At 37.4% G+C, this 12,505-nt stretch overlaps 1 protein-coding gene across 5 annotated transcripts in view; it reads right to left on the bottom strand.

Annotated features, from left to right (window-relative positions):
• NCK1 (NCK adaptor protein 1) overlaps positions 1-12,505 on the bottom strand; it is a 79,877-nt gene that overhangs the window by 12,572 nt on the left and 54,800 nt on the right. The window contains exon 1 of one of the 5 annotated variants that reach the window (XM_043474332.1): positions 11,644-12,064. The exons of the other annotated variants lie outside the window; for them this stretch is intronic. Within the exon in view, the coding sequence (XP_043330267.1) occupies positions 11,644-11,803 (160 nt within the window). The 5' untranslated portion in view covers positions 11,804-12,064. Of the gene's footprint in view, positions 1-11,643; positions 12,065-12,505 lie in introns of those variants that run through there. 5 annotated transcript variants of the gene reach the window in all.

The raw sequence follows: 12,505 nt of genomic DNA on the forward strand, positions 1-12,505 counted from the left end.
CCTCTCCATGTCACTCTTCTTCTTTCTTTACATCCTCATGAGTTATTTATTTTATATAACTGGAAGTTTGTTACTTTTGCCCCCCCTCATAAATTCTCTATTCTCATGTTAAAGGCCCTGAAGTAACTGCATTGCATCATTCTAAAGTTACCCTAAAATTAATAAACTGTCTCTTAAATGTAAATATTAAATTATTTCCCACATATCTATAATCTAAATACATAGAGGCTCCAGCAAACCCAGGTTCTTCTTTATTAACTGAGAGTCTATAACTAGCTGTATAGAAATTAAATATTAACTTGAATTACAACTTGATATGTAATATAAAATTCTAGTTATGTCTGGGTAATCCTCCCATTTGCTTAGTTTCCAAGACTCAGGTTGCTCTATTTACTTCAGGCTTATTTTACAATAATATACTATTTACTTGCTTATCTGTCTTCACCCAATTCACATATAAATAAGCAGAGATTTTTGCTGACTTTGTTCACGAATATAATCCCAAGGATCTCACACAGTGCCTTAGTACACAGGAGATGCTTAATATATATTTGTTAAAGGAATGAAAAAAATAACCAAATGGTACTATCATCGTAAATATATGCTACAGCAACTTAAATCAGGCATTTTCACTACTGCTCACTTCTTAGCATATGAGTTTGTGTTCTCCTTTTACTGAAAAAACTAAGGCATCCTTAGGTAAAATTTCTCAAATACTTTCTATCTCAAAATTCTTTCTCATTACCCTTACTCTTTTTCTTCTGCCAAGTTCCCAACCTCTAATCCTTCTGGACTCTTAATAACATCTTCCCTGCCTCTTTTTGAGACTCTTGACCATCCAGATCTGTTTTCCTCCCACTCACTCCCAAAGTATAGAAAAACACTTAGGTCACTTCTATTCCAAAATAAAGTTACACAACTTTGCTATTGTTTTTTAACTACATCATTCTTAAAGGTCGTCTTCCCTTTTTCCTTCAACTCTTTCGCCACTCACTCACTCCAAACTCCTTATAATCTGGTCCTCCATCTCCACCAAAACTACTCAATTACAACTGTCATCTTTTCACTGCAAATCAGACCATTTTAGAGTCCTCAGTCTTTTCAAACTCTCTATACAGAACCAAGATCACAGATTACTGTCTACAACATTTTCGCCTTCTTTAATTTCCCCGAGAGTATGTTGTTTTCCCCACTGACCTGCTTAAATATTCTTGTGTTCCTCTGTCTGGGCTCCTGTAAACCTTGTTATAAAAACTGCATTTTTACTTGCTTACTTGTCCATTTTAATAAAACAGTGAGTTTCCTGGGGCAGTAAACTGGATTTTACTACCTTGTCTCTCTAGCACTTAGCAGTAACTATACTAGTAGCAGCAGCAAAGGGAATGTCTGCTGAAAGAGTAAGTGAATGATTCCTTAGTTCAAAGTATTTCCCAAGATGCCATGCTTGGACTTAGCCTCTACTTCAAGAAAATCACTTTCATTTTCTGTAGCTTCCAAAGAGAAGATTCTAAGGTCTCTTTGTAGCTCCAAGCTGGAATTTACACATTACAATTCTAATTGCCACTAGTCATCCACAGAAGGCACCACGAGCACCTCAAATACAACTGCCATGTCCAAATGAAAATAACCTCTCTTATATCCATAAATCAACTAATTCCCTCCCCTCCTAATTTCCTTCCTTCTGGCTAATGATATATCATGATTATGAAAAATTTGTACATCAGGGATTTCTGGCACTGTAGGGAACTCTAGGGTTCCATCCTTCCAAAAGAGTAATTAATGAGCTCGTGAATACTGTCAAAATCAACTTTTGTGGAACTCTAGAATCTAGTAAGGAATTTACAATAACTAGGGCAAGGCTTAATGAAGAAAGAAGCTGCTGCTGTGTAGTGAGAGAGCATGTTAGCATTTTAAGTTGTCTGCCTAAGTATCTCTTAATTCCAAACCAGCAGTGACTGTGAAGACAGCAACCTAAACTAATAATGTCAGAGAGAGTAATACAGATCTTTCTCACAAAGAATTGTAATTATGGGTTTCAACCTCTCGGGCAGCTACCTGAAGGACTGACTGACACAGTGGCTTGCCTTGCTTTCACCTGACTTGGAGTATTTTCAGGGTTAGGGTGTTTTCTGCTGAAATTATTTAATTGATATAGCAGCCTGAGGAAAAAAATAAAAATCTTTAAAAAAAAAAGAGAAAAAAATTTTAGAAAGTTCCAAAAAGCAAAACTTGCACTTGCCATCAGCAGCAGCTATTTACATAGAATCTACACTGTATTAGGTATTGCAAGTAACCTAGAGATGATGTAACATATGTGGGAGAGTATATGTACAGTATATGCAAATACTATGCTGTTTTGTGCAAGGATAATCCTTAAGTTTTTTGCAGGGGATACTGGAACCAAAACCCAGCAGATACCAAGGGAAGACTATACTATCCAAAGTGATGTACAGATTCAAAGCAATCCTTATCAAAGTAGCCCCCTTTTTTTTTTTCAGAAATGGAAAAAGCTGACCCTAAAATTCATATGAAATTGTAAAAGATCCCAAAGAGCCAAAAGAAAATCTTAAAAATGGAAAACAGAGTTGGAAGACTCTTATTTCCCAATTTCAAAATTTACTACAATGCCACAGTAATCAAAACAGTGTAGTACTGGCACAAAAGGAATGAAAAATGGACCAACAGAATAGAATTGAGGGAGTCCTGCTTTCAAGATGGAGCCTGTTCTGTTTCCTCCTTCAAGGGGAGCCTGGCTAGTCAAGGAGGGGTCCTGGTCAGTGGCAGAAGGGGGTCCCTCCCTCTGGTCCTGTCGCCCCCGCCCTGCACAGGGCTCCCAGATTCACTGCATCCCGGACGCATCCCGGACCCATCCCTTTATAACGAGGCAGACTCCTGGGTCTTTGTGGTCCTCTAGGCCAGTCGTCTTGCTTTGACCCCTCTGGCTAGTTTGTCTCAGGACCCTCCCCTGGTTGAAAACACACTCCTCAGTCAAGATGGATTTCTTCACAGAGGTTGTAAGGCAGGGTGACCGTGAGGAATGGAGTATTTCCTTCCCAATCAGTAAACTAGTCTGTCACAGGGGCCCGAGGGGTAAAAACAAAAACTAAACAGAACAGAATTGAGAGTAGTGAAATAAAACCATACATCTATGGTCAATTGATTTTTTGACTGACCACGAGAAGGGTGCCAAGACTATTTAATACAGGAAAGAATAGTCTCTTTAACAAATGATGCTGGGACAACTAGATATCCACATGCAGAAGAATGACACTGGATTCCTACTTCGTATCACATACAAGTATCAACTCAAAATAGATAGATGATGCAAATATAAGAGTTAAAACTTAAAAATTCTCAGATGAAAACTTAGGAAAAAGTCTTTCTTACCTTGGATTTAGCAAGAGATTCTCAGATTTGACACCAAATAATAATAATAGACTTTACTTCATTTAAAAAAAAAAACCACTTGTGCAAAGGACACTATCAAGAAAGTGAAAAGACAACCTACAAAATTAGAAAAGAATACTTGCAAAAATAATTCTGGTAAGACTCTATATCCAGAACATATAATGCACTTGCAGAACCCAAAAAGAAAAACTTATCTCAAAAATGGACAACGGACTTGAGTAAGTAATTCTCCAAAGAAGGTATACAAATACCTCAAAAGCACTTGAAAAGATGCTCAGTATCATTAGTCATTACAGAAATGCCAATCAAAATAACAATGAAATACCATTTCACATCTTACTAGGATGGCTATAATAAAACCAAATTAAACCAAACCAAAAAAAAGGAAAATAAGTGTTGATGAGGATATGTAGAAACTGGAACCCCTTTTACACCACTGGTCAAAATGTAAAATGGTACAACTGCCAAGGGAAACAGGTGATGGTTTCTCAAATGTTAAACATAGAACTACCATAATTCCACTCCTAGGTATAAACTCAAAAGAACTGAAAATAGGAATTAAAACAAATACTTGTGTACAAATGTTCACAGCTTCCTAGTCACAATAATCAAAAGATAGAAACAACCCACTGCACATCAACAGATGAATGGATAAACAAAAATGTGGTATATAGCCATATAAGACAATATTATTCAGCCATGAAAGGGATGAAGTAGTGATACATGCTACAACATGGATGAACCTCAAAAACAGGGTGCTAAGTGAAAAACTAGACACAAAAGATTAATATTGTATGGTGCCATATTACCTACTCTGGTTATTACATATTATATTGTAATATTACATATTATACAACATAGCCAGAGTAGGTAACTCTGTATAGACAGAAAGCCGATTAGTGGTTGCCAGGGGCTGAAGGGAAGGAGTAATGGGAGCAACTGTTGAATGGGAATGGGGTTTCCTTTTGGAGTGATGAACACAGTTTGGAATTACACAGATGTGATGGTTGCACAACACTGTTAATGGACTAAATAATGCTGAATTATACACTTTAAAACAGTTAATTAACTTCATGAACTTTACATCATAAAAATTACTTTCTTAAAAGATTCCCATGTCAATTTCTTAAAGTCATCATATGTCCTTTCTGCCAAAACTTTCCATTTCTACTATTCATGTTCTAGTTCAGGCCCATGTTGTGCTTGAGCCATCACTACCCTCTAGTTTTCTTTTTCTTTTACTAATCCAGTCTATCTCACTTCAACCCATCACCCATATCATCCAGTCTAACTTTACATTACAGCTACAATTACATGACCTATTGTAGCACAAGCTGGAATCAAGATTGCAGGGAGAAATATCAATAACCTCAGATACACAGATGACAACACCCTTATGGTAGAAAGTGAAGAGGAACTGAAGAGCCTCTTCAAAGTGAAAGATAAGAGCTGGCTTAAAAGTCAACGTTCAAAAAACAAAGATCATGGCATCCAGTCCTATCACTTCATGGCAAACAGATGGGGAAACAATGGAAACAGCGACAGACTTTATTTTCCTGGCTCCAAAATCACTATGAACGATTACTGCAGCCATGAAATTAAAATATGCTGGCTCCCTGGAAGAAAAGCTATGACAAACCTAGAGAGTAAAAGGTCCATCTCGTCAAAGCTACGGTTTTTCCAGTAGTCATGTATGGATGTGAGAGTTGGACTATTAAGAAGGCTGAGCACTGAAGAATTGATGCCTTCAAACTGTGGTGCTGGAGAAGACTCTTGAGAGTCCCTTGGACTGCTAGGAGATCAAACCAGTCAATCCTAAAGGAAATCAGTCCTGAATACTCATTGGAAGGACTGATGCTGAAGCTGAAGCTCCAATACTTTGGCCACGTGATGTGAAAAACTGACTCACTGGAAAAAGATCCTGATGCTGGGAAAGGCTGAAGGCAGGAAGAGTAGGGAACAACAGAAGATTAGACGCATGGAGGCTGGATGGCATCTCCGAAATGATGGACATGAGTTTAAACAAGCTCCAGGAGTAGGTGGTGGACAGGGAAGCCTGGCGTGCTGCAGTCCACGGGGTTGCAAAGAGTTGGACACAACTGAGCGACTGAACTGAACTGACTGCTCAAAAGCCAACAGTGACTCTCCTGCCTAACAAATTAGAAGAAATACTGTGCCTGGAGTCTACAGTCCTCTACAGAATGTCCTCAAACCTTTTTTTCCAGGCTTATGTTATAGACTATAGAAAACAGTAGAGGCCTTGAAACATTACAGGCCTTTGGATTCAAATCCCCGGTATGCATCTTATCAAGCCATCTTGAGCAAGCTATTTTCACTTTTCTGAGCTCAGAAATGGAGTAGACAGCACTTACCATGAGTGTTACGAGAACTGAATAAAATAATGTAAAGTAATAGCACAGTACACAGGAGTAAATGTTAAATTAAAAGCATCTTTCTGTAACGCCCTGCATTGAAACTGCTCTAAATTTTAATAAAAATGTGGAAATATCTTAATTCATGACTTAGTTTACCTCGTTTGCTAGTTTTTCCCCAAAACCTTATTAAAAATTCTGTCTTTTAAAGAATCTACCCATTCAAGAAGTGTCATTTCAAGTAACAACTTTATTATTTTATCTTCCTGCTTTGTGTTTTTCAACATCCTTCATTCTCCATCCTCACCGCCCATGATATATAAGCTCTCCTTTTTTTTTAGTATTTTTATTTTAGTATTCTGTATTTCTGAGGTACTTGTATGCTAGCATTTCCTGTGTTTATCTTTTAATCCTATCTACTAGAATATAAGCTTTCAGAGAGGATCATTTTCCTTTTATATACTATTTATAAATGTACAGATGGAAGATGATCAATGGGTTTATTAAATTGATTAAATCGAATACTGATATAAGCAAATGCAAAATTTAAACCTGAAAATGAAGACTAGTTCTAAAATATTTTTTTTATTCTGAAAAAGATAATGGTCTAAGACTAATTATACCTTGTCCAAAAAAAGAATGAAGAATTTCTAGACAGACCCAACAATTAAATCCCAAGTGGGAAATAATCAAAACAACTTATTTTAATCTTAGAGGCCAGAAATAGTTCACAGAAAATATAAACTTAGAATATCTGTTTTCTGTGCAAAACAAAGTCCTGTTTATGATGTGGATGATAGACAAATGCATGTAAAATCGATGGTTTGCTTTTTCCCCTGCTTACAAATCTTTAGGAAGGGCTTGTTTATTTCTTTTGTTTCCATTGCTTAAAAACAGTCCTTCTAATCTCATGTTTTATCAATGAGTAGATGCAAATGCACTTTACAAAACTATACAAATGTAAAGTATTAGTATCTCAATTTCTCAAGTATGTTATAATCAACAACAATTACATCATTCCAACAACACAGGGCTTCCTGGATAGCTCACTTGGTAAACAATCTGCCTGCAATGCAGGAGACCCCGGTTCAATTCCTGGGTCAAGAAGATCCACTGGAGAAGGGATAGGCTACCCATTCCAGTATTCTTGGGCTTCCCTTCTGGCTCAGTTGGTAAATAATCCGCCTGCAATGCGGGAGACCTGGGTTAGGAAGATCCCCTGGAGAAGCGAAAGGCTACCTACTCCAGTATCTTGGCCTGGAGAATTCCATGGACTGTATAGTCCATGGGGTCGCAAAGAGTCAGACACGACTGAGTGACTTTCACATCACATCACATCACATCACATCAACAAGCAGGCTACCTCAGATTAATGTATAATCTTTTCTAAATTTTTCTCAACTTCAGCTGGTTCACCACAATCCTAATTTTAATCAGACCCTTTTGCAGCAAATCCTGCCAATCCATTACTTATCTGACTCTAACACTATAGTCATAAATGTAATGTGTGCACTAGGAAAACTCTTTAACAAGAGACCCTAAGTTTAAATTTCAATGGTGCTGCTGCTGCTAAGTCACTTCAGTCGTGTCTGACTCTGTGCAACCCCACAGACGTCAGCCCACCAGACTCCCCTGTCCCTGGGATTCTCCAGGCAAGAACACTGGAGTGGGTTGCCATTTCCTTCTCCAATGCAAGAAAGTGAAAAGTGAAAGTGAAGTCGCTCAGTCGTGTCTGACTCTTAGCGACCCCATGGACTGCAGCCTACCAGGCTCCTCCGTCCATGGGATTTCCCAGGCAAGAGTACTGGAGTGGGGTGTCATTGCCTTCTCCATTCAATGGTGCTACTTACAGATTAATCAGAGCTTGGTCAAGTTATTTAACCTTCTTTAAACTCCAGTTTCCTTGTTTCTGAAACGTGGTGTATAATAACTACCTATCTCAGAAAAATTTTGTAACGAATTTTTAAAAGTTTATAATGGAAAGCACTCAGCACAGTACATAGCACACAGCAGGCACTCAATCGATGGTGATGATTATCGATATTTTCCTACCTCCTAACCAATCTAGACAGCATATTAAAAAGCAGAGACATGAAAAAAAAAAAAAAAGCAGAGACATTACTTTGCCAACAAAGGTCCATCTAGTCAAGACTGTGGTTTTTTCAGTGGTCACGTATGGATGTGAGAGTTGGACTGTGAAGAAATCTGAGTGCCGAAAAATTGATGCTTTTGAACTGTGGTGTTGGAGAAGACTCTTATGAGTCCCTTGGACTCACAAGGAGATCCAACCAGTCCATCCTAAAGGAGATCCAACCAGTCCATCCTAAAGGAGATCAGTCCTGGGTGTACATTGGTAGGACTGATGCTGAAGTTGAAACTCTTAATACTTTGGCCACCTCATGCAAAGAGTTGACTCATTGGAAAAGACCCTGATGCTGGGAGGGATTGGGGGCAAGAGAAGGGGACGACAGAGGATGAGATGGCTGGATGGCATCACCAACTTGATGGACATGAGTCTGAGTAAACTCCCAGAGTTGGTAATGGACAGGGAGGCCTGGCGTGCTGTGATTCATGGGGTCGCAAAGAGTCGGACACGACTGAGCGACTGAACTGAACTGAATGCTTCTGGAATTTATTTTTTCAAAAATAAGCATTTTTTTAACTATACTTTTTAATTTTTTTTTTTTTTTTTACTATTTTATTTTGTTACTATACTTTTACTATAGCATGAAATAGTTGGACGTGCCCAGGATTCAGAGGGAAATACTCAGTTCTATGCACTCAGGATGTGCATAACTCTGAGGTAGTCATTTTTATCATTAGCTTTGTTTAAAAAAATCAAAAGCGTTAGTATAGCTTTCAAGCTTCCCCTCACTCACACTCTTCCCCTTCCACTCCAATCCACTAGTCTTACTTCTTTCTTCCTATAGCACAATTTCTTGACCAAAACAATGTACTATTAACTCCTCAAAAGTTTTTAAGAATCTAGTCAAGCACTGTGAATACTCCATCTTTATAAAATAGTTGTCCTCTCCTATAGGATAGTTAAGGCAAATCTTTGTACCCATTAACTATTCATTATGTAACCTGGTTTCCAAATCCTTTGATAAACCTGATGCCAATATTTGGAAGCACGTGAGTTTCTCAAAACCACTGTTAAAGTATAGCTCTCCAAAATGAATAGACTATGTCATGTTTTATTTGGCCAACACACACTGCAGCCCTTTACCTGAGCGCCTCATAAATTTGAATCAATACCATCATATAAAATGCTGAGATTTTTTTTTTAGCACATACATTATCACAGCAGCTCCTGCTAAGTCTTTTACTCATGTAAACTGCTGCCAGGACAGTTTCTCATCGATTTTTCAATCCCCTTTAAAAACTTAATGTAGACTTTTACATTAATGTCTGTCTCTATTAATCTGTTTCTCAGTTTTTAGCTTTCAAATGTGTTTCTGAACTCAGTGTACTAGTTACACTTTCATCATTAGGTCTTTACTTTAAGAATGTCATTTTCCCTCCATCTAAATCACACAGTAAATAAATGTTCAACAGAATGAGTCTGACGGGGCACTTCTGTGGTGGTCCAGTGGTTAAGAATCCCCCTTCCAATGCAGGGGAGGCAGGTCCAATTCCTGGTCAGTGAACGAAAATCCCACATGCTGTGTGCAGTTAAGCCCACATGCCTCAACTACTGAGCCCCGCGTGCTCTAGAGCGCGTGCTCTAGAGCCCGTGCTCTGCAATAAGAGAAGCCTGTGTGCCACAATGAAGACCCAGCGCAGCAAAAATAAAAGAATAAAATTATTACTGATCCTTGCTATTTCTTTAGGGAACTATAATTCTGTTCTTATGTTCCTATTTCTTCAAAACCAGTTTCCCCCTTATGGATTTTCCCCTAATTTCTATAACACATGTAAGGCTGATCAGCTGTGTACCAGGACTATAAGACTTAAGACTTTCAGAGTCAGTAGGGAATTTCCAAGATCATCTGGTCTTGCCCAACTCTCTCCTTTACAAATAAGAAACAGGAAATCAGCAAAGTCATACACCCCTAGCCACATGGCTAATAAGTGGTATATCTGGGAAGAGAATGAAGGAATTCTAAATATTATAAATGATGTTCTTTCCAATAGAGGCTTTTATTTAATTTTTTTTGTATTTTTATCAGTTCACCTGATTTACATGAAATAAGATAAATTACTGCTTTTTATTATTCTCTGCTTTATCTGAAACAATGCCCTTTCTGTTCTCAACGGTTCTAGTTGCCTACCACACAAGGAGCACAAATACTTTTTCCTCTATGTTTCAAGTCCGTTCAGGGAAACAGTGGGTGAACAACCTATTTCTATTCTAACAAGCTATAAAACTAAATTAGTAAAAATTTCGGCTTACTGTAAGCAGTGAGGAAACGAATATTTTGGTTATAAATCTCAAATCCTGACTCTAAGTCTACAAATGTATTTAAGAATAACTATCAACTTTCTAAGATTCAATAGAATGATAATTTTATATGAGCCTGGATAGCTCAGGCTATTCAGGCTATGACTTTTAATATGAGGGTCCAGGGTTCAAGTCCCTGTTCAGATGTGCAATTATATTGATGGTATATAATAAATCACTGTATCAGTTATACAGTCTCCTTAAGATCTTACAGATATAAAAAGATATCCTTTTTATATCACTTCTGTTGGTTTACGATCAGTATCACTTAAAATCAAACTTAAGAAATATTAACAATAAATAACAATGATCACCTACCTCTCCATCAGAATCTTAAGTTTTGTGACAATTAGTTTTTATCTGGCTTGCAGTAGGTAGGTTCTCAATAAAAACGTTGATGAATGAATGAATGAATAAACTCTTTAAAAGGAAAACTAACTCCCAAAAATGGATCTAAAATTTTAACAACTCCCCAAAAAGTAAATAAGAGAGACATATTCCAGAAGGATTCATTTGGCCACCAAAGTTACCGAAAAAAATGAATCACAGCTTTTTTGCCAATGAAGTACCTGATGCCTTTCCATTTTGCTCTTTGCCCCAAAATCTCCTGACAGGTTACTCTGTTTCCTTAGACTCCTTATATAAGAGAGTTATACAACAATTTCTCTGTTCATTTTTCTAGAACCACTGAGCAACTGTTCAAAGAGACCAAATCAAGTTCACTATCATAGGAGTATAAAGAGGCTATCAGCAGATCCACAGGTTAGGTTCTTTGTTAGTATCAGAATCACTTTAAAACCTCGACTCAAAACAATCCAAGAGTTCACTATTTTCTGTCAATGTTTTCAAATTCTTTGTATGAAGCTGCTCTCACAACTCATTTCAAACTGTCAAATCTCACATTAACCAAAACAGCAATTTCTAGCAATCTGACACTGATTAAATTAAAATACTCTCTTATACCGGTGCTTTCATTAAGCATTATCTTCTACATCAGTCCTCTAAAGTCTAAGTAAAAAGTAATAACAATATCATGTTACTTCAAATGCTGAGGATGAAGGAACTTGCTCACTTAAATCCTTTTTCTCCTCCTGATTTTAATATGTTTACAATTTATTTAGTTCATTTCAAATGTCTATGCTAAGTTCAGAGAACTAACTACATCAAAGTCAAATCATTTGTACTTTTTCTATTTGTTATTTAAATATTGATATTAAAAATTTTGAAGTTATTTTACTTATCAAGTCAAAGCTATTACTATCAGATATATTGCCAGTTAGCTTATGATTCACAAACATAAAGCACCAGCCTATATAAACCCGCCATGCTCTCTCCTTATAGTTTTCCTTTAAATTCACAAACTGAAAACTCTAATTCAAACACAAGAAAGCTATAGATATAATAAACAGATTAACTTACTGAAAAAATCTTTAAACACCTTTAGCCAATCCATTTTGAAAAAAAATCCCGTGTTCTCGTTCGTCAGTTTGTTAACACAGCTCAGGATAATTTTCAGTGAACTTCCTGGTTCTGCAACACTGAAACTCCCCACACCCCATCCATGTGACCTGGCCCACATCCAGGCAATAGAAAGTTTTCCTAAGGCTTTTCTCTTGCCAAAACATTTTTTCCCTGAATGCTAACAGAACTTATAAAACAAGGATATCGTGATGGCCACAAATATGACCTTACTATTCAGATTTATTTTGGAAGAAGTTTTTTATAGCACACATTTAAAGCATGTATTTTTTCAGTAGTTGAAAATATATTCATGTATTCATTCTTCTTTAATTGGAGTAGAATTACTTTTCAATGTTGTGCTAGTTTCTGCTGTACAACGACGTGAGTCGGCAACATGTGTGTCTACACCCCCTCCCTCTGGGTCTCCCTTGCACCCTACACCCCAACCCACCCATCGAGGTCATCAGCGCACTAAGCTGAGCTCCCCGAGCTGCAGAGCAGGTTCCCACAGCTATCTGTTTCACACGTGTTAGTGTGTTTCTGTCAAACCTAATCTCCCAGTTCATCCCACCCTCCCCTTTCCTAACCCCTTCTCCCAGAGTTCTGTATGTCTGAGTCCCTACTCCCACCCTGGAACTACATTCATCTGTACTATTTTTCTATTTTTCATCATGTATTCATTCTTTCCTTTGTTTTCTCCTTTTCTTTCTTAACCTTCAAACAGTATCTCCATCAGCACAATCATTGTGAAACAAATCCATTAATTATATGGAACATTTAAGTTACCAAAACGGGATTCAGAAACCTTGAGAAAGGGGAG

This window comes from Cervus canadensis, chromosome 7 (assembly GCF_019320065.1).
Source record: "Cervus canadensis isolate Bull #8, Minnesota chromosome 7, ASM1932006v1, whole genome shotgun sequence".
NCBI lineage: Eukaryota > Metazoa > Chordata > Mammalia > Artiodactyla > Cervidae > Cervus > Cervus canadensis.